The sequence below is a fragment of the Crocodylus siamensis genome, chromosome 1 (assembly GCF_052110815.1).
Source record: "Crocodylus siamensis isolate JL-2025a chromosome 1, ASM5211081v1, whole genome shotgun sequence".
Classification (NCBI taxonomy): Eukaryota; Metazoa; Chordata; order Crocodylia; family Crocodylidae; genus Crocodylus; species Crocodylus siamensis.
The window spans coordinates 303,370,069-303,394,750 of NC_143395.1; the positions used below are offsets into that span (position 1 = coordinate 303,370,069).

Consider the following 24,682-nt stretch of genomic DNA (forward strand, 5'->3'; position numbering starts at 1 on the left):
GCCTTCCTATGTCTGACTGCATAATTGATAAAATGGACTAGGAGTCATCAATTTCAAAGCTGTTAGAAAAGGCGTAAGGCAGTCTGATAAGGTAACTGGCCTTACTGAGGTGCAAAAAGTATATGTAGGCTATTTGTGTAGGTAGAGGAGTTCAGATAATTGTATAATCTTTTTTTTTTTTTTTTGGTCAGTCCCAATGTTTTGCAGTTAAAGTACAGTACAAAATTGTTTCTTCACTTCAGTTATTTACTTCATTTTCTTTTTCTCTCTTGCTCTCTAATATATTATCTCTCTTATATACTATATATGATATATCTACTAGTAGTATGTTTATGATATTTCTCCTTGTAGTATATATAGAGTATATACACTAGTGTACTATTTATGTGTGTGTGTCTGTGTATTGATTATATACCCGGTGTGCACTTAGCACCATTTTTCAAAACCTAGTTTGTCTTCTTTAGTGAAGGAACCAATACTCAACAAGCCAGAAGAAACCCAGATTCTTCTGAACTTGGGTCTTTCTTCCTTAACATTACTCAAAAACACAGGCATAAATAGTCATGTGTATAAGAGTATGTGCCCTTTAAAATAAAATCTAGATTCAGGTATGTCTGCATGTGCTGTCTCATTTTATTATTTGTAATTTGTGTTCCATGTGTAAATAAAAATCCTCATAGTGGTTTAAGTATCTTTTATTTTTATAACATTATGAGACATCTTCAAAATTCCTTTCACTAAAGTTATATTTTGCTTTACGATTTTTAGGAACAAGTTTGTTGAGTTTGATATGAAGCCTGTCTGCAAGAAGTGCTATGAGAAGTTTCCCTTGGAACTGAAGAAGAGACTGAAGAAACTAGCTGAAACTTTAGCGAGGAAGTAAAGATACCAAAAATCTCATTTTCTGTGCAAAAATGAGAAGCTGTTAACAATATTATTTGATTTTATTTCATTTGAGGCTGTGATCGGTAAAACACAAGCAAAGAGAATGAGTTTCCCTGCTGCATGACTAGCTTCATACTAAAGTTCTTGCCTCTTATCTCCCTCAAAACATATGTCTAGAACACTCTGATACTTTATGTAAACTTCATAAGTAGCAAAAACTAAATATATCTTAAATTCTCTATTTGCCACTTGCAGTTATATCTGTCTGTTGCTATGTAGTTTATATTCATATACTAAATGAGTTATCAGTTCATGAGAGAGACTGGTGGCTCTATAGTTGGACTCCTAGATAGAACCTGTTGCCCACCCACTGATGTTAGGTGGGGATACTGTATAGACGTAAGATCTGCTAGTACGTCACTGCAAAGACTTTAAAAATGCGCATAACTTTATGTACATGAATAGTTCCTTTAAAGTCCTCAGTACTATTTGTGTGCATAAAATTAATCATGTATGTAAGTCTTTGAATGACTCAGGCCTAAATCTGTAATTTATCACTTTCTTGGGATCTGTTCATTCTTTAGATTCTAATCAAAGTACACTTAGAAAAGCCTTACTTTTTAACTGTCTCTGAAACAACTGTCAATCTTACTGTAATTAATGCAGAAGGTATATTGCCTTAACTAGATTAAACTTATCAATGTTTGTACATCAGACTTCAAAAGTGGAAACAGCAACATAAGAAATATATTCCTGTTGCAAGAAATGAGCATATTCAGAACTACTTGAATTTTGCTATGTTCAGTTTAAAACAATGCAGTAACTTCTGTGAGTGTTTTGTATTTTATTTCCTTTTTGTGCCTTATTCTGCTGGACCTTAATAATGTTTAAAAAATGATCTGTTAAATATATATGCAATTTTGTTTCATATTTTTATGCAGAAAATGTATGCCAGGTATTTCAAAAGATAACATGCTTTAACTGTACCAGATGTCTGAAGTATTTTTTTTTTCAAATGTGAACACTTGAGGTTTTAAAAATACTTTGCATTGCTGTGTGGAATAAGTAATTTTTAGATGAGCACATGAAACATTTACCTGTTATTTGGGAATGTTACATTTACACCACAGAGCTCAAGGATAAAAGGGCAATCCTGTTAAGTGCTCAGCATCTTTAAATGACAACCTTAACAGATTCTGATGGATTATGCATTACCAAATGAGCTAAAGAAAGAGTCTGTGTCCTCCCTTTTACAAAATGTCTTGTTGCTGTGCCCTGCCATCTGTGAGAGAAGGATGCATCTTTGCCAAGAGCCTAGTCAGGGCCAAGTCCCTTCAGCTTCTCTCCGCCAGAGAAGGAAGGAAGCCAGAGAAGGTTGAAATGGTTGGTTTCCAGGGCAAGAAACCCAGTGGGTAGAGGATGACATCTAAATCCCTGTAGCCTGCACCAGCATCCTGACTACGTTCAGTCATCTCATCGCCTATCCCTCTGGCTCCGCTGGCTCTGAGCTCTGCGCAGGGACTGCCTATGGCAAAACGTAAGAGTTGCCATTGACCGGGTCAGACCCTTGGTGTCACACAGTGATAGAGAGCAGATGCTGAAAGGGGGAGTCAACAGATGACCAGTTTCCACTGCTCCTCTCTCACTTGCAGCATCCAACAGCAAAGGTCTAGGAAGTTGTAATTCAGAGGCCATATCTCTAGCTCCTACGCTCAATAGTGACTACTCATCACTAGATTGGAATTTATCCAATCCCTGTTTGCATTCGGTGAAACTGGCAGCTTCCACATCTGGTGGCAGTGAGGTCCACGCTCAAATGACGCACGGCATGCCTCATGTTAGTTTGAAGCTGACTACCTCCCCCGGTGCAAGTTGTGACCCTTAGTTCTTATATGGTGAGAGCAAATGACAAATCTCCATTGACTTTCTCTGCCATTTAATATTGTGAAGGTTATGCCAGGATAGCGAGGGGAGTGATTCTTCCCCTCTATTCAGCATGGGTGAGGCCGTATCTGGAGTACTGTCCTGTTTTGGGGCCCCCACTACAGCAAGGGAGTGGTCTGGTTGGGGTAGCCTTGTTCTGAACAGGGGCTGGACTGTATGAGATCCCGTGCACCGTTACAGGCTGGGGACCAACTGGCAAGCAGCAACCCTGCAGAAAAGGCCCTGGAGGTGACAGCAGATAATAAGCTGAATAGGAGCTAGCAGCGTGCCCTGGTTGCCAAGAAGGCTAATGGCATACTGGGCTGCACTGGTGAGAGGCCCCGCCAGCACAACAAAGTAGCGACAAAAAGAACATACCAGGGTGAAGGGTGGGGCGGGGCTACCCAATGGGAGGTGGGAACGCGAAAGTGCCCGGATGTTGGGGCGGGGCTATGCGGCAGGGGGCGGGGCTACTCGGTGGGGAAGGAGAGGAGTGAAAATGCCTGGATGTTGGGGGCGGTGCCACGGCCACTCAGGAAAGGGGGAAAATGCCCGGATGTTAGGGGAGTTCCGCGTCTTGAGAGGGAACAAGTGGAATTGATAGGGGGTGCGCATGCGCTTTAAGCACTTCCTTTTGTCACTTCCGCTTCCCGCCGCGCGACACGGGCCCTCGCTCGCAGTCGCGGGCGGATCGCGTCACTCCCGCCGCGCGGCGCTCCCAGCCCGGTCTGGTCCGCGGGGAACGGCTGCCCGCCGTGGCCGCCATTATGCGGCGCAGTAAGGCCGAGGTGGAGCGGTACATCGCCTCCGTGCAGGCCGCCGCTCCGTCCCCCCGCGAGGTGAGCGTGGCCGGGTCGAGGCGGGCCGGCAGGCTTGAATTTGGGAGCTTTACTCTTGGGCTTTGCCCGATTGAGTTTGGCCTTAATAAAGATGGGGGGCAGGGGAGGAGTTGTGTCTCATCCTGGCTGTGCTCGGGTGCGTGAAATCACGGGATCCTGCTGAATGGCGAAGGGAAAGCAGATCGGGATTTATCACTTTCTCTTTCCCATCACAGCAGACCTAGGAGTTGGAAAAGGAAACTAGTAGGCTGGGAGTTTCCAGTTGTCAGGGGGCGGTTCTCTTTCAGGCTGTATTTCATTCAGGTGTGACATTCCCCCTGGCCACTGGCTGTGAGGGAGGTGGGGAGTTTTGACCAATTCCAAGAGGGATGGGACAGGCTCTTAGAGGAAAGGGGCAGAGGAGCTAGCAAGCAGGGAAGTGAGAAGTGTGGCTTCAGAGGCAGGGCTTCCTAGTTTTTAAATGTCGGAGGCTGCAAGTGACAGAGGAACAGTGGGGAAAACCCCTGGTGCTTGCCAGTTTAATTTCTCTGGGTAAATCCAATATCTTTTATTAGACTGACTCAAATAGAATCAGAAAATTAGGGTTGGAAGGGACCTCAGGAGGTCACCTAGTTCAACTTCCTGCTCAAAGCAGGACTAGCCACTCCTAGATCATCCCAGTCAAGGCTTTGTTGGAAACATGGGACAATTTGAATAAGAAAATTGAGAGAAGATAAGCATTCAGCATGTAAAGTAGTTTTGCCACCAAGTCCTATCGTCAGGAACTAGAAAGAGCCCTATTCTCCCTAGCATCACCTGGGGTGATGAGAAACAATAAGCTGATTGAGAATAGGTTTAAGCTAAAGATCAGGGGGCAATATTTTACAGTTAGGGTGGCCAGAATGTGGAACCAACTTCCTAGGGAAGTGGTCCTTGCCTCTACCGTAGGTAAATTCAAAAAGAGGTTAGATGATCTCCTGTCTGGGGCCTTGTGAACCCAGCATTCATTCCCACCTGTGGCAGGGGGTCAGGTTAGGTGATCTGTTCAGGTCCCTCCTGACCCTAACTACTATGAAACTATGAAGTGATATTAGATCATCTAAAGGCTGGGCATCGTAGGCACTGACATGACAGGGTAGTGATAGGGCGAAGGAACACTAGGGCAATCAGCCCTGTGGGGAAGGGCCGTGCTTTGGGCTACTTATAGCAGAGAAGTCGCTGCATTGATAGCCAGGTCCTGAATAACCCATTGCTGCACAAGAGGCTCAGTGTATTTATATGCCTCATTGGTTTGTATAGCCTGTTTTTTTATATATAACATCAGGCAGGAAGAAAAGACAGGAGTCAGATAGGACTGAGGCAGAAGAGCCAAGGAGATAAAGAACACTGTTTGCTAGCATGGTAACGTCCTTAGCTCCAGTTGGAAACATGCGTCTTAGCAAGCTTTCAGGGACAAACCCGCAGCTTGCTAAGAAGAATTTGTCCAACTATTTGAGTCGGCCTAATAAAAGATATCAGCTTTATGCAAAGAACCTTGTCTGCCTGTGTCTTTAGACAAACACAGCTACAATCTACACCCCTGGTCATAGCCAGGTCACGTTCCCTTTCAGCCTCTGCTCTGTGCCACGGACACAGTGATATTGAGCAAGATGGACTTATGGTCTGACCCAGTCAGTGGGAGTTCTTATATAGTGGGAAAAATGTTTGTTCTTGGCATGTTTAATGTAGCAGGAAAGAGGGTCTGGATAGCCAGCTTCCTAGCTGTCAAGCCCAGGAAGTGGTCAGTAAGCTGTCATGGTGGAGTCATGGGTGCCCCTGGCCTATTGAAAAGCCATTATGTGACCTTTTTTTCAAAGGTCTCATGCAGCCATGCTGAGTTGGTGTTTGTTCCCTAGGTCTGTGTTTGCTGTTTACCTTGCTGCAAACTGCAGTGGTAGGATATTTAACAATGCAGCCTTTTTATGGCATACGCACATCCGTGTGCACTGTAACACACGGAAGGATTTCGACGGGATCAATGAATGCAGCATTTGTATGGTCTCTTACCTGAGCAAACACGCAAGGATTTTGTTGAGGCTGAGTCACAGAATTTAGATCCTTTCTAAACCAGATGATGACAAGTTGGTATTTGTTGAATTTAAGAAGTTGGCCATTGCAGATGTTTATTAACCACACCCCACTTTTAATACTTTTCATCTCTTGTTTGCTGTGTGAAAGACCTACAGAAATGGGGAGCACTGAGTGACACTGAACTATGCTACAGCTGAATGCAAGGAGTAACCAGTAGAAATACATGCTTCTTATTCCTCAGTTACACTGATCTTGGATACTGTGTGACTACACTGCTTCATTAGTCCCTTTCTAGTAGACTAGCTCACAGGCATCTTTAGATTTCAGTTTTGAATCTTTACCATAGGCCATAGAGGCAAGTTTGAAGTTTAAATCTGTTCCATCTTCATTCAGAAAATCACTTTACTTGATTTAAGATAGGGGACTTGAAGCGAAGAGATGTTTAAAAATATAAAGGATTTAATCCGAGCCCCCAAGGTCTGAAATAGACTGCCGCCAGAGATGGTTCAAGCACTCCTTCAAGAGAAATTTGAATGTTTATCTTGCTGGAATCCTATGACCCCTACTGACTTCCTGCCCCTGGGGCAGGGGGCTGGGCTTGAGATCTTCCAAGGTCCCTTCCAGCCCCAATGTCTATGAAATGTATGAAATAATGGCTCATCTTCTATTTGCCACACATCTTAAATGAGCTGAAAGTTGAATATTATCCTGTTAACAAAGAAGTGCTTGAACTTACTGCTGCAAACCAAGCAAAATTCTTAATTTTCAACTCAATGTCCACAGTTCATTCTCCTTTCATAGAATTACCTTGTGGCTTATAAAGCCTTCCTGTTCCTTGCAGGCTTTCCAGATAATTATTGAGTAGTTTTTGATTGCCATTAATGCAGTAGTTCTCTGACCATGGTGTATAGAAGGCTGATATTTCTCAGAGTACTGTCTGGTTGTGTAATGTTGAGTTATCTTGATTGTAGTTTCAAAACTGTATTTAAAGGAACCTAACTGTATAGTGAATATTTTAAATGTTTCCTTCCAATTAAGAAGTTGCTGTAGTTGACGCACATATTTTAAACAATTGTTGAATGTGGGAAGTGATCCACATACAGTGCACCCGATTATAAATTAACTTTTGCACAAGCACAATTCTTCCTCTTAGAGTGAACTAACAGAAGGTATCAGGAGTTCTGTGGCTAGAAATAATGAGCTATTTCTGCAATTGTGAAAATCAATTTCTGCTGATAGACTTGTTCTGATATATATAATTTAAGAGGGAGTTCATCTAGATAGATGCATAATAGACTTTCGACAGCAAATTTACTCTGTTTTGACCAAAATGATCATGTTTGGTTTTGACCGAAATGATCCTTTCTTAGTCAACAAAAACATTCCCAATATATACTCAGGCAGTGAAGTTTTCTATTTGCTAGGTAGGACTTCATAATAGTTTGGGGTAAGAATAACACAATTTAATGAGAAACTGGAGTAGGATTGAAAATATGTGTCTAAAGTTTAGTCCCTTAGTTGAATACAGATAAACTGAAAATCATATTTAAACTATCTTGGTTATATATAGGACTGTTGTATTTTATGAAAGTTTTGCCATAACACTTCATATTTCTCGCCTTCTAGAAATCAATGAAAGGATTTTTTTTTGCTAAGCTGTATTATGAAGCAAAAGAATATGAACTTGCTAAAAGGTAACATGCATTAAAAACATTGTTTTTAATTACTATGATGGCTAATTACATATTATTATTATATAGCTATTTATCATATGTACTTTAAATATCAAAACCGTGTTAATTTCAGGTAGTGTTCAGTGCATCTTATCCTTGATACAACTTGATGGAGCAAGAGAGATTTAGAGTGGGAGGTGGGGGGTGTGGGAGTAGAGAACCTGAAGGAAAATTGGAAATCGAAAAGTAAACCTGCTCTTTGAGGTAGTCACAGTTCTACAGCACAGTATGCATTTGTTGGTTCTTTGTGCTATCCAGATATTTAGTAGCAAGTGTAGCATCCTTATATACCAGATAAACGCTGTGTGCTGATTTGGGGCTGCAGAGCTAAATGCTGTGGTTTTAACCCTCACTATTCAGCACAAGAATGGGTTAAGTGTTTAGATTTTTTTTTAAGTAGTGATCAGGAAACTTTTTTTCTTTTTTTTCTTTCTTTCTAGGTATATATCAACATACCTTAGCGTACAAGAAAGAGACCCAAAAGCCCACAGATTCCTTGGCCAGCTCTATGAAGCTGAAGATAATATAGAAAAGGCTGTGGGTTGTTATAAGGTAAGTAATAGGTTATCCTGCATTCTATTTGAATTATGTAGAATTCAGAAAAGGGTGGTCAGCTTTTTTTTTCTATTTGCTTTTTGCTATACAAAGCAGATAGGAGGCAACTGTGCTGTATCTAAGTGAACAATCTGATAAAGCTTCTTCTGTTGTCAAATGCACAAGATGAAAAATTGGGAAGAAGGATTCCTCTGTTTCTTCCAAACTCTTTTTTATATGGTAATTACACCAATGATGAATTAACCAAATTTAGACAATTATAACACTGTCTGTGTCCAACATCAGTTCCACAGCTGATCTTTAAAAAGCTCTACTATTTAACTCTTTCTGCATTGAAAAGAGTTTACCATCTTTAGGTTCTAAGATTCTTGTGTACCTCCAACCTGATGAGTCTAACTACTAGTAAAATATATTATAGAATTAAGATGCATGATAGTTGTTCTGGATGTACGTGGCTGTAAAACTACCACAATAAGTATCTTCCCCTTCTTTAAGATTTTGCTGCTAACAGATTCAAAATGCATCTTGGTAGAGTACTATTCCCCGGAATTTCTAAAGGTATCTTTATGGCCCATTTCAAACTTTCCAAGTACATATTGATCACCAGTATTGCTCTTCATAGTTAGAATTCATGTTTGTTCTAGTTACACTATAGATAAATGTTGAAATGTTCCATGCTGTCTGCAAAAGTAACTTGTATCTTGTGTTTGGGAAATAGCGCTCGGTGGAGTTGAACCCAACTCAGAAAGACCTTGTACTGAAAATTGCGGAATTACTGTGTAAAAATGATGTTACCGATGGAAGAGCAAAATATTGGGTTGAGAGAGCTGCTAAACATTTCCCTGGAAGCCCTGCTGTGTACAGATTGAAGGTAAATTAATCCACCTGAGTTTTATCATTAACTTCTAATTATGCATGCTCTTGTTTTTTTTAAAACAAACAAAGGCAATTTAGGACAAAGGCAATTTGATACAGTGATTTCATCTTTTCTAACCTTTTTGGTTAGGCTTTTTGAGTATATTTGTTTTCTTTCTCCCTTGGTTATTGAATCTGCTTATTCTTTGACCACTGCAGATCACCACACTTTGACAGTCTTGTAATAAATATTAACATAAAGTTTACAACTGAGGCGTAGGAACCATTGTTTTGGTTTTTTTCTACAGTGGTCGCCACATATTGATTTTACTCTAGGAGTAGCGTTTCTATGTGCTAGGTAGTGTAGATACTATAACATTCTTACGAGTGGTTTTAAGATTCTTTCCAGAGAGAGTTATATGAGAAACTTAAATCTGATTTCTAGTCCAGAAATCGGATAATAAAAGGAGAATCTACTGATCATAGGGCCATTTCTGGTTCTCATGGATAGCAAGTTAGCAGACCTTTATACTGTTCCTGGATTGTTCTTGTCTAGTACTGATATTTTTTTTTTTTTTCCCCCCTGATCGGAGTTAATGGCTGATTATCATATTTACAGCCCGTTCCTAGGTTTGGAGTCACAGCTGCTGCCTGTCCTTCTGCACTCTGCCATCTACCCCTGCAGCCTCTTTGCCTTCCTCCTCCACCTTCTATGCATTGTCTGCTCCCCCACCTTGGCCTTCTCCCTCCCTACCTTTTACCGTTGCTCTGCACTGACAGGCTCAATCCATGCTGCAGCCCGGGCATTAAGCACAATTTCAACCTGGTCCTGTAGCAGCTGTGTGGGCTGCATGCCACTGTTGCAGGGGCTGGGCTGGGGGTGTGCTCATTGGATGGAACTTGCATGGGGGTAAGGAGGGGCAGGGAGCAGAGGATGGCACGGGAAGGATTGGAGGGAGAACAGAGAGAAAAGAGGAGCAGGCGCAAGCAGGGGGAAAGCTGCTTGATCACTTACCCTCCTGCAGCAGTGGGGGCATGGATTAAAGATTGACCCTTCAATAATTAGATTCAATACATGTAAAATTATGGAAAATTTATAAATTTGTTAGGTATAGAATCTAATTAGAGGGGGTTGTTTTAAATTCAAGGTTGTTGTCAATTTGAGCAGATGTTATATGGCAGGTCTTCAGCCCTGTACTAGTAACCCTCAGACCTTGCTTATTTCTTTAGAGTTTCTTGGGAACAGTTATAAATACTTCAGTAGTCAGACTTCAGAAGTTTTAAATAAAATTTGGGTGTTTTTTTGGTTTTTTTTTACATAGAAGGCAACTGTGTTAAGTATAAACTGTATATCATGAATTCATTGTACATAAACATTTTCTTTTGTGTGGCTCTGAAGGCGTAGCATGCATGTATATAGTAGCTCTTTCAGAAAGAGGACTACTCTGATGGTTTAATTTTTATTATCTTGACTTGAATAAATGTTTTGGTCCTTTAAATATGTTTGTCTTGGATTTGGATGCTCATGAACATAAGATGTGAGACTTCTGTTGCTTTTCAAAATATAATTAGTATGCTTCGGAACGGTGTCTCCAGAAACACAGTATGACTTGATCTGCGTAGAGGTGCATAACTTTCTTCTGCGTTGGGAACAGAATACCTCCTTCTAAAAATGAATTTGTGGCTAGATAAGCTGCAGTAAGAGACCTCTAATGGACTTCTCTGTCAGTAAAACAAAGTTAATTACTGATGCAACAGAATTCTGATGTGCTCTTAAACCTATCCCAAAACATGTTTAAAGATGCAAAATATCAGTTACTTCTGTTAAGGCTTATTAATGTTAATTTAATATTTTAAATAAATCTGAAAGCCCTCTGCAAACCAGTCCAACCTGTATGAGCAGAAATAGCAAAGTTAGTTGCATAGTTAAATGGCACATAAAATCATAAACATGTTGGTTTTGTTTTTTAATAGGAGCAGTTACTGGATTGTAAAGGCGAGGATGGATGGAATCAGCTTTTTGACCTGATTCAGTCAGAACTCTATGCAAGACCAGATGATGTCTATGTAAACATCAGGCTAGTTGAACTCTACCGGTCAAACAAGCGACTTGGAGATGCTGTGGCTCACTGCTGTGAAGCAGAAAAGAAGATAACTTCTCGGTCAAGCTTGGAATGGTGTTCCTGTGTTGTACAGACACTTAAGGTGTGCTTAATTCTAATATAGGCTCTGGGGGGGCAGGGCACAAGGGAAACAGTTTTTAGTCTTCTACACTAAGTTGCATTAGTGTAATTCCTGAATTTTCCAAGAAGGAGGGGAATCTAACAACATTAGTTTTTCATCCTTGCTCTGGCTTAGCGTTTCAACATTTTTAAGTTGAATGTGTTTTAAGTAAGACTCTTAGTTTTGTCTTGAACAGAAAGCTCAGAACTTCCCTCTGTTTTCTCTCTGGACACTAGGATGAAATGTATGTGGATTGTACGTTGAGCTTGTAAAATGGAGAATGCGGTCAGTGGTAGCTAGTGAGATTTGGAAGTGGAAGTGTTCTAGCCCACCAAGATATTGACTGTACCTTATTTTATGGTAAATCTTCTCTAGGAATATCTGGAATCTGTACAGGACTCGGAATCTGATAAAAGTAACTGGAGAACCACCAACAAGGATCTGCTGCTGGCCTATTCCAACCTTGTAGTAATGACACTTTCTACTAGAAACGTTCAAGAAAGTAGAGAAGTACTTGAAAGGTATTCTCATTGTAACTTCCCATGCTGAAACACTTCTTCTCAATGCCAAGAGATGTTGTTCTGCACTAAAAAATTATCAAGTAGGCTTGTTTCACTATGCAAGTGGTTTAGGAAAACAACTGATTTAAAAAAACTCTCTGCTAGTTACTAAAACCCGTGTTTCTGTGTTGTGCTACCCTGGTTTGATATTGTTGAGAACCAGACTTGCATTGTTGTGTGCTTCTTGACCCTTCTTGGGGTGTGAATATTTTTCCACTGGCATACTTACTATTTGGAAGAGGTTTTAGCAACAAAAAAGTCGGAGGGTAGGCTCTTATATAGAAATATTTCTGTATACAAGTAAAGTGTACCAGAAACTAACAAGAGTCTTGAACTTGAGATTCTCTTCTATATAGCTCTCTCTCAGTTCAACATACCATTTACACTTTGCAAGTAGAATTTCTTAACTCTAAAACTAGTATGCAGCTGGCACTAGTTTAAACAAATTTTGTTTGTCTTGTAGTTTTGATAGTGCACTTCATTCTGTGAAACCATATGTGAATGGGACTGATGAACTGTCTGTGACTTTCATGGAAATGAGAGGTCACTTCTACCTGCATGCTGGAACTCTGCTACTGAAAATGGCTGAACACAGCGAGGCCCAGTGGAGAGCTGTTTCTGAACTGGCAGCTTTGTGTTACCTGATTGCTTTTCAAGTAAGTAGTTTTTAGTTTATTTTTGTTATGCCTAGGTTGATGTAGTGTCCTTGCAGTAGTATACTTTTTTCAGGAGAGCAAATGGGGATGTTGTTGTATCTTCTTAAATCGGAGATTTTAAAGAAAATGTTTGATAGTCACCTGTCTGGAATGATTTAGGAATAGTGAATTCTATACAAGTGCAGGGACTTGTAGCTTCATTGTTGGTAGGGTCGGAAGGAACCTGAGCAGATCATCAAGTCCAACCCCCTGCCATGGCAGGAAAAAGTACTGGGGTCAAACAACCCCATCAAGGTGTTCGTCTAGTCTCCTCTTAAAAGCCCCAGGTCTCCTGAACTGTGGCGCCGATAACTGGATGCAGTACTCCAGCTGCGGCCTGACCCAGTGTCATGTAGAGGGGGATAATCACCTCCTTGGACCTGCTTGAGATGCATCTGTGGGTGCATGGCAAGGTATGGTTGGCCTTCCTGACCACGTCCCCATGCTGTCGGCCTATGTTCATTTTGGCATCAGTGATGACTCCGAGATCCTTTTCTGCCTCTGCACTGATGAGAAGGGAGTTCCCCAGCTCATACGTATGGTGCTGGTTCTTCCTCCCCAGGTGCATCACCTTGCACTTATCAGTGTTGAAACCCATCCTGTTCTCATCCGCCCACCCTTGTAACCTATCTAGGTCCGATTGCAGCCTATTCCTCCCTTCTAACGTGCCCAAATCCCCCCACATCTTAGTGTCATCAGCAACTTTGAACAGGGTGGTTTTTACCCCCTTGCCCAAGTCACTGATGAAAGTGTTGAACAGTGCGGGCCCAAGGACCAAGCCCTGGGGGGACCCCACTGCCCACATCCCTCTAGGTCAAAAATGACCCATCCACCACCACTCTCTGGGTGCGGCCCTCCAGCCAGCTAGTGACCCATTTGACTGTATAGGTGTCAACACCACAGTCCCCTAGTTTTTTAATGAGAATGGGGTGAGAGTCAGTGTCGAAGTCTTTCTGGACTTTAAGAAGGCCTATGTCCACTGCTACCCCTGCGCCTAAGGATTATGTGACCTGGTCACAGAAGGTCACCAGGTTGGTCTGACAGGACCTGCCTCTAATGAACCCGTGTTGGTTACCCCTTAGCATAATCTCCCCTGCTGGCCCCTTATGGACATGTGCCAGGATAATTCTCTCAAAAAGCTCACCCAAGATTGAGGTAAGACTAACTGGCCTATAGTTTCCTAGGTCTTCCTTCCTCCCTTCTTTGAAAATGGGAACCACATTGGCCCTTTTCCAGTCCTCTGGCACCACACCAGAGCACCACGAGTGCTCGTAAAGCTGTGCCAGGGGTCCTGCAATGACCTCTGCTAATTCCCTCAGCACTCTGTGGGACTTGAACAATAACTTCTGGACAGACACAAATATGTTCCCTCTTCCTATGAGGTGGTGTACTGTCTGGCTCAATAGAATTGCCCATAACGCTAAAAAGGCTTAAAAAGATGACTTGTACTTTTCTACTGTGGCGGCTTCTAAGAACTTAGATCTCTCTTTTGTTTAATCTTACAAAAGCAGTGGGTCTCCTTCCATCGCTGTGCCTGTAATCTGGAGATAGTTTGCATTCATGCAAACTTAATCTTTCTTGTAACAGTCTCTCTCTCTTCTCCTTCTCTCTTTCCGTACAAAAGTGTTTCGTAAATTACATATCCAGGAATTTAGGAAAATTTAGGAAAATTTTCTTATTGTTGAGCTCTAATGTCTTGAAATTTGTAACTTTCTGATTTTTTTTCCCTTTAAATTTCTCCTAGGTTCCTAAACCAAAGGGAAAACTTATAAAAGGAGACCAAGCCGGACAAGACATAGTGGAAATGCTAGCTTGTGATCGACTAAGCCAGTCTGGTAACAAAAATATTAACTGAAACTTCTTAAAGTTGTTACTTAGTTTGTAAGAAACATTAAACTGTTCCAAAACATGAGAGAGAAGAATTTACTCTCGACTTTGGGCATATATGTAGTTATTTTGATATCCCATGATTGAATTTAAAAGCATCTTTGATCATGCAACAGTATTTCATTCCCCATCTTTTTTTTTCTTCTGCCATGTGAAAAAATGAGTTAATATGGAAAAATCAGAACATTTTCCCACTACCCTTCTTTCATACTCCTGAGTGATACCAACTTTAAAAGTTTTGTACCTTTTTGAATCTTCTTCAAATGCTGTTAGTACTCCAAGGCTTCTTTCACCTTTTGTGCTTTTGGATTATTGGCTCTCTGAATGAGATGCTCTTCAGGATTTCCTTCTAGCTCCTATCATAGCTATTTGTGGAAATAAAGAATGCTGGATGTACTGTGGGGATTTTTCTTCCATATTTGTTAAACCATCTTTACCAAAGGTTCCATATTCATGTCCAGAGGACTGGATATCAAAATTCTTTGGCCTAGATGCCTCGGTGTGGAGCATGAAAGGACTTGGGCGTATGGGGTTAAATTCTGGCACAATAGAAGTCAAAGGGAATTTCTTGGAAAGAGAAATTTGTCTACAGTCCTCTTTTTTGACATACTGGGTTACTGCCCTAAGATGCTTGCTACTGAACAAAATTCATTTTAAATTAAAAAAAAAAAAAAGTAATTCATTGTTTTTGAATTAACAAAGTATCTTGCTTTCTAGGTCACATGTTGCTAAACCTAAGTCATGGCAAGCAAGACTTCTTTAAAGAGATTGTGGAGTCTTTTGCAAACAAAAGTGGGCAATCTACTTTATTTGATGCACTCTTTGAGAGAGGCATTTCTAGAGAGCGGTCTTTCCTTGGCACAGATGATATTGGAAACATCAGTGTACATCCACCAGAACGTATGGAACTTGCTAGACATGATATTGGTAAGATATGTCACTTTAAGTGTATTTTGTGTATTAAGGTCATGCTCATGCAGGTGTTACGTATAGGTACTTGAACATTACGGACTGCAATTGAGAACAAATTTGCTCCTAAAGTAATTTTAGACTATAATTTACCTTGTGGTTATAAATGAGTTGAATAAGCCTGAGAACTCAACACCCAGCTATCTGTTAATCATCTACTTTTCCATTAACCTAATGGAAAATAGGTTAGTCTAACATCCCCAGAAGATGAAACCTTTTCTGTTAGACTAGATGGAGATTATATGTGCAAAGGCTGTAATCTATAAGCAACCTGCTTATTTAAGTTAGAGACTGTTAGCTTGACATTTCAGGTGATTAAATGTAGTATTGCATTGGAAGAACTGATCTCTCTGGACAGCCCACATCCAGATCTATCAAATGGATATTTCAAAAAGGTTGTAATGCCCTTACTTCCTGGGCTATTTTTTAGGTGGTATACATGAAATGGTGGGTATTTCTGAATTAAGCTAATGTGTTCTGACAGTATAAACCAGGGGTCTGCCAAGCATGGCATGCAAGGTCATTTTTCTCAGCACACATTGGGGCTGGGGAGGCAGCAGCTGTTTGCAGCCAGCCCCAGCTTTGGGTAGCTCAGGGGTAGGCAAAATATGGCCTGCGGGCTGCATCTGGCCTGTGAGGCCATTCTGTCCGGACCCTGTGGGGTCCCTAAAAAATTTAGAAAAGTTAATATTTATCTGTCTTTGGTTCCTATCAAAAATAACAGGAGCCAGGGGCAGTAGGAAACAGGGGAAGCCTGGCGGGCTCCTGAAATAGCAGGGCCCCCCCAGCCCCGCCCCCCCAGCCAGAAGCCCCAGTAGGGGCTTCAGGCCTAGGACCATGTGGCTGCACCATGCTAGAACCTCAGGTAAAGGGACGGAAGGAGCCTAGGGAAAAGTGGCCCTTCCCCAACCCCGTGGCTGGTGCTCCCTGATGCACCCACTTGCAGCCTGCTTGGGGCTGTCCTGAGCAGGCACAGACAGCTCCACGCATGCAGCGCGGGGTGCTGGGCATGGGGCAGGGGTGTGGCTGCTTTTCCCATGCTCAGGAACCTGCCGCAACAGCCAGCCTGGGCCCCTTGCTGGCACCGGACTTGCCCATCGGGCCTTCATATGGTGGCAGCAGCTGCGGCCCCCCTGCTTGCTGTGCTTCTGCCCACCCAGAGCTTGTGCACTGGGCAGCCAAGAGGTGGCAATGGCAAACACTGCCCAGAGCGGCAAGCAGGGGGTGCCACAGCTGCTGCCGCCGCAGCAGAGCCCCAGTGGGCAAGCCCTGTGCCGGCACGGGGACCAGGCTGGCAGTGGGGGCAGGTTACAAGCTGGTGCCAAGCGTGGGAAAAGCAGACCTGCTCAGCGCCCCATGCTGCTGCCACTCGCAGCCCACATGGGGCTGGCTGCCTTTGCCTGCTCAGGACAACCCCACGTGGGCTGTGAGCAACTGCAGCAAGGAGCACCAGCCGCAGGGCAGGGCAGGGGCCACTTTTCCCTGCACTCAGCACCAGCTTGTTCTTTGCCATAGAGCAGGGGGTTGGGGTGACATGCTGCCTCCCGCCTGTACCACGGGGCTGGTGGGTACTGGGAGTGAGCGGGTGCATGGGGTCCACACCAGTGTCTCAGGGCCAGCATCGTCAGGGTCAGAGCAGGGCAGCAGGAGCACAGGGGCCCTGGACAGCAGGGGCTCTATAGAGCCAGGTCAGCTCCCCCTTGTCCCTGCTGGTGCAGCCCACCCTGGCTCCACAGACCCCTGCTAGCCAGCACCCTGCTCTGGACCCCACTGGCGCTGGACCTGAGACACTCCTCCTCCCAAGATGGTGACCAGGGGGCGGGGCTACCTATGTGGCCCTCAACAGCTTGCCAAAACTGGGTAAGTGGCCCTCCGCCTAAAATAATTGCCCACCCCTGGGGTAGTTGCTGCCAGTCAGGAGCCCGGGCTGTTCCCAGCAGGCATCCGCGACACTGGAAGCCCTGCTGGGAGCAGCCCAGGCTTTGTGGCTATCAGCAGCTACCCAGAGCCGGGGCCAGCTGCAGTTGGGAGGCTACAAACAGCCGATGCCTCCCTGGTCCTGGCCCCAGTGGGTGCAGTGCCAGCACCTGCTGCCTTCCCGGAACCGGCAGACAGCCGGGGCCAGGGCCAGAGGGCAGCAGCTGTTTGTAGCTTCTCGGCTGCAGCCAGCCCTGGCTCTGGGTAGCTGCTGACAGCCATGGAGACTAGGCTGCTGCCATGGAAGCCCTGCTGCAAGCAGCCCTGGCTCTGTGGCTGAAAGCAACTACCTAGAGCCTGGGCCAGCTGCAGACATCTGTTGGCTTTCCACCTGGGCTCCAGGGAGGCAGCACATACTGGCAGTGCTCCCCGCTATGCTGCCCTCGCTGCTTCTGCAAAGCAGCATTGGAACCTGGCATGGCACGGCACAGCAGGGGTGCAGAAAGTTGCCTGCTCCAGGCTCCCCACTGCCCTGCTACACTTCCCCTGCGGGCAGGGGCAGCAGCAAGGGGCACAGTCCTGTGCTGCTGCCCACACTGCTCCTGTGCGCACAAGGGAAGTATGGCAGGGCAGCTGAGAGCAGGCATCTTTCTGCACCACCCCTGTTGTGCTCTACCACGCCAGGTTCCAACAAGGGAGCATTGCCGGTATGTGCTCTCTCCCTGGAGCCCAGGGCCAGGGTGAGAGGCAGCAGATGTTTGCAGCTGGCCCAGGTTCTGGGTAGCTGCTGACAGCTACAGAGCCCAAGCTGGGGGGCAGGGGCTTTGGGTTGGAGGCAAGGGGCACAAGCAGGGCATCCTGCCATGTACTCTCTGCCCTCATTTGTTTTTCTGGCATGCTGGCACTTCGGCACCTTCCAAGGTAGGCATTGTGGTGTTTTTCAGCACTCTGGCCAAAAAATGTTGCCTACCCTGGGTATAAACAGTCGTCCTTCACAAATGAAAAGTTTAAAGAAAACCAAAACCACCTCAAGTATGCATCTTACTACTTTAGATTGCTCTCTTCTAAAGTAAGAATTCAGTTAAGAGAGTGCTAATCTGTTGCAAACACTTCTGTGCTTTTTTGGAGGTCCGTCCAACTGCAGAAGTAGTTAAGTGATGGACAAATTCCTCAGGTGCCTGGGTTAAGTGGTCTCTTGCATCTGAAAAACTAAACTACTATAGCAGCTACCAAATAAAATTTTTTTTGTTGCTTTTCTTTTTATGTTATTTAGGACCATCTTTCAGTTGCCTTGTTCTTGAAGATTTGAGCGTTGTTTACCTAATACTAGCAACAGCATTTCTAATATGAAAACTAAAACAATTATTTTTCATACTAATTTTAAGCAAGGTGTAAGCAAATGAAATTGAGTGTTCAGAGGTTGCTGTGTTAACTGTACCCAGGGCTGCAACATATATGCTCCATTCATAATACCTGATTTTGTTACCTGAAACACTTTTGCTGAGTCGGAAATCTCAAAATCGGTAACTTTGAGATGGTACAATCATAGAATCTAAAATTTCACTTGGTGAGACACTTAATGGAGTGTTTTATACTCTCCCATTTCCCCTAATGTGTAATCCCATTGAGAACAATCTTTTAATATGTTTCTGTGGAAATACAACTTGTTGTCCCAAGCTTCCTGATTCCTTTAACTCGGGATCACTGCAAGTCAAGAAGAGAAGCAAATTCAAAAACAACACCAAAAAGGTGGTTTCAGTGTGTAGGCATTTATTTAAATTATGGCTTCCAAATTGGAATTATGCCTAGTTTTGATTATCTGGTGATTCTGCTGATTTATAAATATTCACCAGTTCTTTATTGCCCTTAGGTGCTGTTCGAATGCACAACGGTAGTCTCCAGCACCTTATATGGCTTGGTTTACAGTGGAATTTCATGTCCATTTTACCTGCAGTACGCAGGTGGTTAAAACAGCTCTTCCACTTGCCCCAGGAGACATCAAGACTTGAGACCAATGCTCCTGAATCAATTTGCTTATTGGACCTTGAGGTAAGGAAACTATTTTTATTCGCTAACACTTGTAATACAGTGTAAGTCTATAGTTTGACACGTACTTGTCTTGCAAAAACAGGTGTTTCTACTTGGGGTGATATTTACTAGCCACTTACAGTTGCAAGAGAAATTTAATACTCAGTACAGTTCACATCAGCCGCAATTTTTGCCTCTACCAGTGAGCAAACAGCTTTGTACTGAAAGACAGAGATCCTGGTGGGAGGCTGTTTATACTCTTCTTCACAAAAAAGCATTGTAAGTATTTATTTATTTTTTTTTACTAATTCATTTTAAATTGCTTCTAACATGGTAACTTGAATTGGGCAGTTTTAGGTTCTTGAGCTTTATTTCATTGCTTTGTCTTGCTCACTTGATGAATTTCCATATTTCATTGATATAAATAAAGACTTCTGGGACAGCCAGGAGAAACTGTATAAACAGGGATTTATATACTTGTTTTACATCTGGCTTGGTGCATATTACAAGAACTAAACTTGTTTATTCATTATTGTAGTTTGAAGACAAAGGGCAGTCTCCGTAAAACAGTTGTGATTTAATCAAGTAACGTGTAATCTACTTTTCAGACCTGGCACAGCAGCAAAATTGAGGATCCTAGTCCAACATGAAATAAACACTCTGAGGGCACTGGAGAAACCAGGCCTTCAGCCTGCCTTAATCATACATTGGGCAAGGAGTCTGCAAAAGACAGTAAGTTGACACCACTTAAAGATGCTGCTATTCCTGAATATATCTGTACTTTTAGCTTCTCTTACTGCTATTCTAAATTGTGCTAATCTAGTTCTCGGCAGAAATAAACGGGGGATGTAGTAAATGTCCACTTGATCATTTATTCAGAGATGAAACATCTTTCTCCATTTCTTTTGCCAACCTATATTTAGTACTTTTAAAAAATTATTTTAGTTGCGTTTTTCTTTTTTTCTTATATAGGCTTGCGCAGACTGCCTGAGCTAACCTTAGAAGCAGTAAATGAGCTGGAATAAAAGAGCTTTTTAGAGCTGTGTTTCATACCTTAACAATGTTAAATTTTTAAGTAAACTTTTTAAAATTCTGCTTCCTTTCACAGGGCAGTAGTCTAAACTCTTTCTATGACCAAAGGGAATACATTGGCCGAAGTGTTTATTATTGGAAAAAAGTTTTACCTATGCTGGAGATAATCAAAAAGAAGAAAAGCATTCCTGAACCTGCTGATCCTCTGTTTAAACACTTCCATAGTGTAGACATCCAGGTACAAAAATAACTAGGACTATAAAAATGAAGAATGCCAAGTAACCTGGGGCCACTTCTAGTTCCTCATGCAGATGGAGGTTTCATTTCAGATTTTGGATTTATTTCCCTTTTACAGCCCTGGACGTCAATTACTGCCCTCCAGTTTATCAGAAGGTTTAATTTTGTCAGGAATTCTTCCTTCTACGTAGTTTAAAAATCTCCTTATAGCTTCAAGCTGTTGCTTTTCCCTCTTAAACCACTTTCTTAACTTGTGTAATTGCTTGAGCTTACAGGGGGGTTTTTTATGCTTTAGGCCAGGGCTGTGCAGTGTGTCCAGGGGGTGCACACAGTCTGGCATTCACCTCTTGGGCAGCATGCTCTTGTCCATCCATCCATGTCCCCGTCCCGTCCCCCCCAACACACAGACAGACACACACACACACTTTGTGGCCCCCCTCATCCTCCTGGCTAGTGCATGGTGTGATGGAAGAAGTTGAGAACTGGATGCTAGCTTGCAGTTCTGGTGGGAAGCACTCTGGGGAGGCTCTGTGGGCAGGCTTTAATTTGAATAATGCTTATAGTTCCCTAAGTAGGACAGCTAGATGTCCTCCTCTTCACCCTAAGGGCAGATGGCAGTCTAGGTCTGACAGCCAGCCACAGAGACTGCCCTTTGGTTCCCCCGATGTAATGTTTTATTGTATTGGGTAAGTGTTTGTCCTCAGGTTAAGACTATAGTTTTGTAACTGTTTTGTTGTGTGTGTGGCTAACCAGACTAGAGAATGAGCGAAGCTCTGAGGGACCTGCACAGGCAAGGAACGGTGCCAGGGTAAATGGCATTGGAATAGCACGGTAAAGATCGTTTTGAAGCAGTGTCTGCTCTGCTGCTTGGGATATTGGCACTCTGATAACGCTCTTTTAAAGAAGAAAACACCCTCCCTCCTTCCGAGGAGCTGACTGAAAAGAAGGAGCTCCCAGAGATGAGGGTGCTACGGATCACCAGGGAAGCCAGGGGCTGAGAAGAGCCAGGGTCTTGAAGTCAGAGGCCTGCCCCTTGTGAAACCAGGCTAAGGCTGGCTGCAGGGGCTTCTTTCAAGAGAGGGAAACCAGCATTTGCCAAAAAACAGCCTTATTTGAAGGAAGACCTTCCCCTTAACTCCCCTCCCCCACCTGGTGTGGACTTGCAGCACCCCTGAAAGCATCTTAAGGCACCTGGGTTGTTGCAGCTGAGAGTCGCACACTTCATAAAACTGGACAACTTACAAGTTTCTCCAGCAAAAACTAAAGCTGAGGACACAATAAAAGGAATAGGTCTCTGCTTAGAGAAAACACACAATAATCTAATTGTGTAGCGTCTAATGTAGAACTGAGTATGTTTAACAGATCTCTAGAGTACAGTGACTGCACAACTTACAGTCTGGGCTTTAAGTAATTTTTGAAGGAAGTATTTTAGCTGAGTAAAATTGAAATTACCTATGACATCTGTGCTGTCTCCTTCTAAAAGACTTCCTGAAAAGAGCTGGGACGATTGAAAACTAGCAAATGCAGAGAGAGTCCAGAAAAACAACATAGTCTGTTTAAAAAACAAACAAGCATATAAAACTTGTTACCCATAATTTCATAATTTTGCAAATATTGTGTTTTAATGTGCTCTTTTTTGGAGTATTTTTTCAAAAACTGTCTAGGCAAGTAGAAAGTTTTGTTTATCCCCACCTTAAGGATAGTTACCAGCAAGACTGGCCTGATTTCCTAATAATTTATTCAGGCATAAACAGGTACCCAAGAAATCGTGTTCTAAGTTGCATTTTAACCTTGCACATATTCTGAATCATGATGCCTATTGTTTCTTTGCTTTTTCATATCCATATCGTTACTCTACAAAGGGGACCAGAGTGGGTTAATGGCTTTCTTCAACAGAAGAGAAAAATGCTGCACCAAGCCAAAAATTTTACCTGGCTTCATTTTCTGTTAGTATTATGTGGCTAACAAATTGGGAATTACTAGATAGTGACTGACAATCTGTTTGAAAATCATAAGGAATATGAAATCTAGCCGACAAGCAGAAAACTGTCAAGGTCTTGTTTTAAGCCTAGATTTCAGGCTTAATTTTTCAAGAGGCAGCACCTTGAAGTCTAGTCACTTTCAAAGGGTTAAAAATCCTGCTTTTCCCATCGTCCTAGTTTATTTTTTGTGGTTGTAAAAAGAAAAAGTACATGTACATGCTATGTTAAGGGAACTGTGTTCCAGGGTAGTGCACCCAAGTGTGCCAGAGTAATGCATACACATAGGATTTGAAGTATGAAATCTTAAGTTGCATGTTGATGTGTGTGGTCATAGGACTTGTCCCTCCAATGGATACAGCTCACTGAACAAAACACCAAAAACCCTTTTGTTGGTTTGTTTTATCCTGTATTTTTATAACTTTAAGCTTCATATGCAGCCCTATGCTTTGTTCACTGGATACTACCCAAACCAGTTCTGACTACTGAATATCTCCATAGGTTCTTCTTGGATGCCAGTCTCTCTAATAATGCAGTGCTCCAGTCATTAATGAATTTTCCCTCGTTGGAGTGGTGCTATCCCTACTCTAAAGATGGGTGAAGGGAGGCACAGAATAACCAGAATAAAAAATCTGCTAACTTTTTTTGGTGTTTGGAATTTTAAATTGTTTTTAAAAAATAGTATGGAGGTTACTTACATCAGCTTCTTGAGAAGATGAAAACTCAGCCCTCAGGTCTCAAGTTGGAAACTTGCCTTTAAAAAGTTTAGCTAGATCTTACAAGTACTTGTGACTTACTCGCACACTGTTAATGGGGGTTGATCTTGAGGATATCATCCACAAGCTCATACCCATCTGCTGACTGATTATATCACACCTCACTGAATTGACCCACTGTAGCAGTTGAGCCCGAATCATTTTACTTTTTATTTTCTTTTTAGGAATAATATTGTGAATATCAAACTGTTCTTATATGTCCTAATATTTGGCATCTGTCTAGTTTAGTACGTAGTAATTTGGTATAATGCATGTTACTCGTTTTAGCATTTACAAGACTTAAATTAAATGTATACTTTTTTGGTGTAAAACACATGTTTTACTTTAAATCCTTGACACCTTTTTTATAGCCTTCTCAAGTTGCAGAATATGAACAGGAGGAACGTATAGCATCTGCTATGCTTGCTGCAGTTGATGGAAGAACTGAAGATGCCTTGCTAGCATTTGAAAATATTAAGAATGTTGTTTCATACTGGAATCTTGCACTAGTAAGTATATAAAACTTATTTTTCCCTTTAAACTTTTGGGGTGTTTAAAACTATATGCTAAGTCTCACTCTGTTGGCTAGATATTCCAAAGAAAGGCTGAGGAGATTGAGAGTGATGCACTCTCACCAGAAGAACAAGAAGAATGCAAAAATCACTTGCGAAAGAGTAGAGACTATCTAATGAAGATCATTGATGAAAGTTTTACAGACATTTCAGTAATTGAGAAGGTATGCATGTTGGGCTTATTCCAGATCTGCTTGTTAATGTGATCAGAATCTTGATCTCAAACACTTTTTTATGAGTAAAAGGGTTTAGTGTGTCACATCTTTGTATTGAAGACTAACCAATTGAAAAGAATTCCCCCTAGCTTGTCTTGAAAGTGTAGAGGATGGTCAGCATAATGTTCTCTTCTGAAATACTGCTGTATGCCTTCATGCTTCTTTTTGTAAATGTGAAGTACTGTAGTCACAATTCTGAAATTGAACTGAAATGAGAGAACTTTGGAGGGTGTAAGGTTGTCAGGGTTGTAGCACAGATTTGATTATTAACTTTCTGTATAGCTTAACTTGAATATCTGTTTGTAAATAATTGTAAATGTGGCTGATTTAATCAGAAAAAGATGTTTTAATATTATGTGTTGTTAAATCAGTTAATGACTTGTTAGGGCCACTTCCTTCTCCAGAAGTTCCAGCATTTTACCCTAAGGATAATGATTTGTATACAGGTTTCCCTCAATTTACGTGGGTTCCATATGTGCAAACTCGGTCTTATGCAATGACCCTTCTTATACCCTAGATTCATTATACGCAGGGTAAATTCACTCTTATGTGATTGGCTCCAGGGCTCCGCTTGTCCCCACTCACCCCAGCCCCTGGGTTGTGCTGTCATGGTGCAGGCAGGTGGTGTCAGCTGCTTCCAGGGCCGCTGCAGCAGGGGTTGGAGTGATGGGGAGAAGCAGAGGCCCGGTATGCGATGTGGTAAGTCAGTAGGGAAAGGGGTGGGGCACAGCGCAGCCTATTGGCCACTCCCAGGGCTGCAGCAGGGAGCAAAGC

General features: G+C 42.6%; 2 protein-coding genes across 8 annotated transcripts in view; both read left to right on the plus strand.

Moving 5' to 3' along the window:
• Positions 1-1,871, plus strand: part of LIMS1 (LIM zinc finger domain containing 1) — a 132,998-nt gene extending 131,127 nt beyond the window's left edge. For all 6 annotated transcript variants that reach the window (XM_090021330.1, XM_090021322.1, XM_090021304.1 and 3 more), the window contains one exon: positions 769-1,871. Coding sequence is in view for 2 of the 6 variants with exons in the window: in XM_090021313.1 (XP_089877439.1) it covers positions 769-883 (115 nt within the window). In the remaining 4 variants the exon portion in view is untranslated. The remainder of the gene's footprint in view (positions 1-768) is intronic.
• Positions 1,872-3,431: 1,560 nt separating this feature from the next.
• The window catches only part of RGPD4 (RANBP2 like and GRIP domain containing 4), a 60,774-nt gene continuing 39,523 nt past the window's right edge, over positions 3,432-24,682 (plus strand). Inside the window, exons 1-15 of one of the 2 annotated variants that reach the window (XM_090021345.1) lie at positions 3,432-3,647; positions 7,323-7,390; positions 7,870-7,981; positions 8,703-8,855; positions 10,814-11,044; positions 11,438-11,583; positions 12,086-12,278; positions 14,062-14,152; positions 14,922-15,131; positions 18,961-19,139; positions 19,222-19,397; positions 19,727-19,850; positions 20,227-20,388; positions 23,493-23,630; positions 23,711-23,857. In XM_090021345.1, coding sequence (XP_089877471.1) covers positions 3,576-3,647; positions 7,323-7,390; positions 7,870-7,981; positions 8,703-8,855; positions 10,814-11,044; positions 11,438-11,583; positions 12,086-12,278; positions 14,062-14,152; positions 14,922-15,131; positions 18,961-19,139; positions 19,222-19,397; positions 19,727-19,850; positions 20,227-20,388; positions 23,493-23,630; positions 23,711-23,857 — 2,202 coding nt within the window. In that variant the 5' untranslated portion in view covers positions 3,432-3,575. The remainder of the gene's footprint in view (positions 3,648-7,322; positions 7,391-7,869; positions 7,982-8,702; positions 8,856-10,813; positions 11,045-11,437; positions 11,584-12,085; positions 12,279-14,061; positions 14,153-14,921; positions 15,132-18,960; positions 19,140-19,221; positions 19,398-19,726; positions 19,851-20,226; positions 20,389-23,492; positions 23,631-23,710; positions 23,858-24,682) is intronic. The other variant, XM_090021354.1, reaches the window with a different exon arrangement.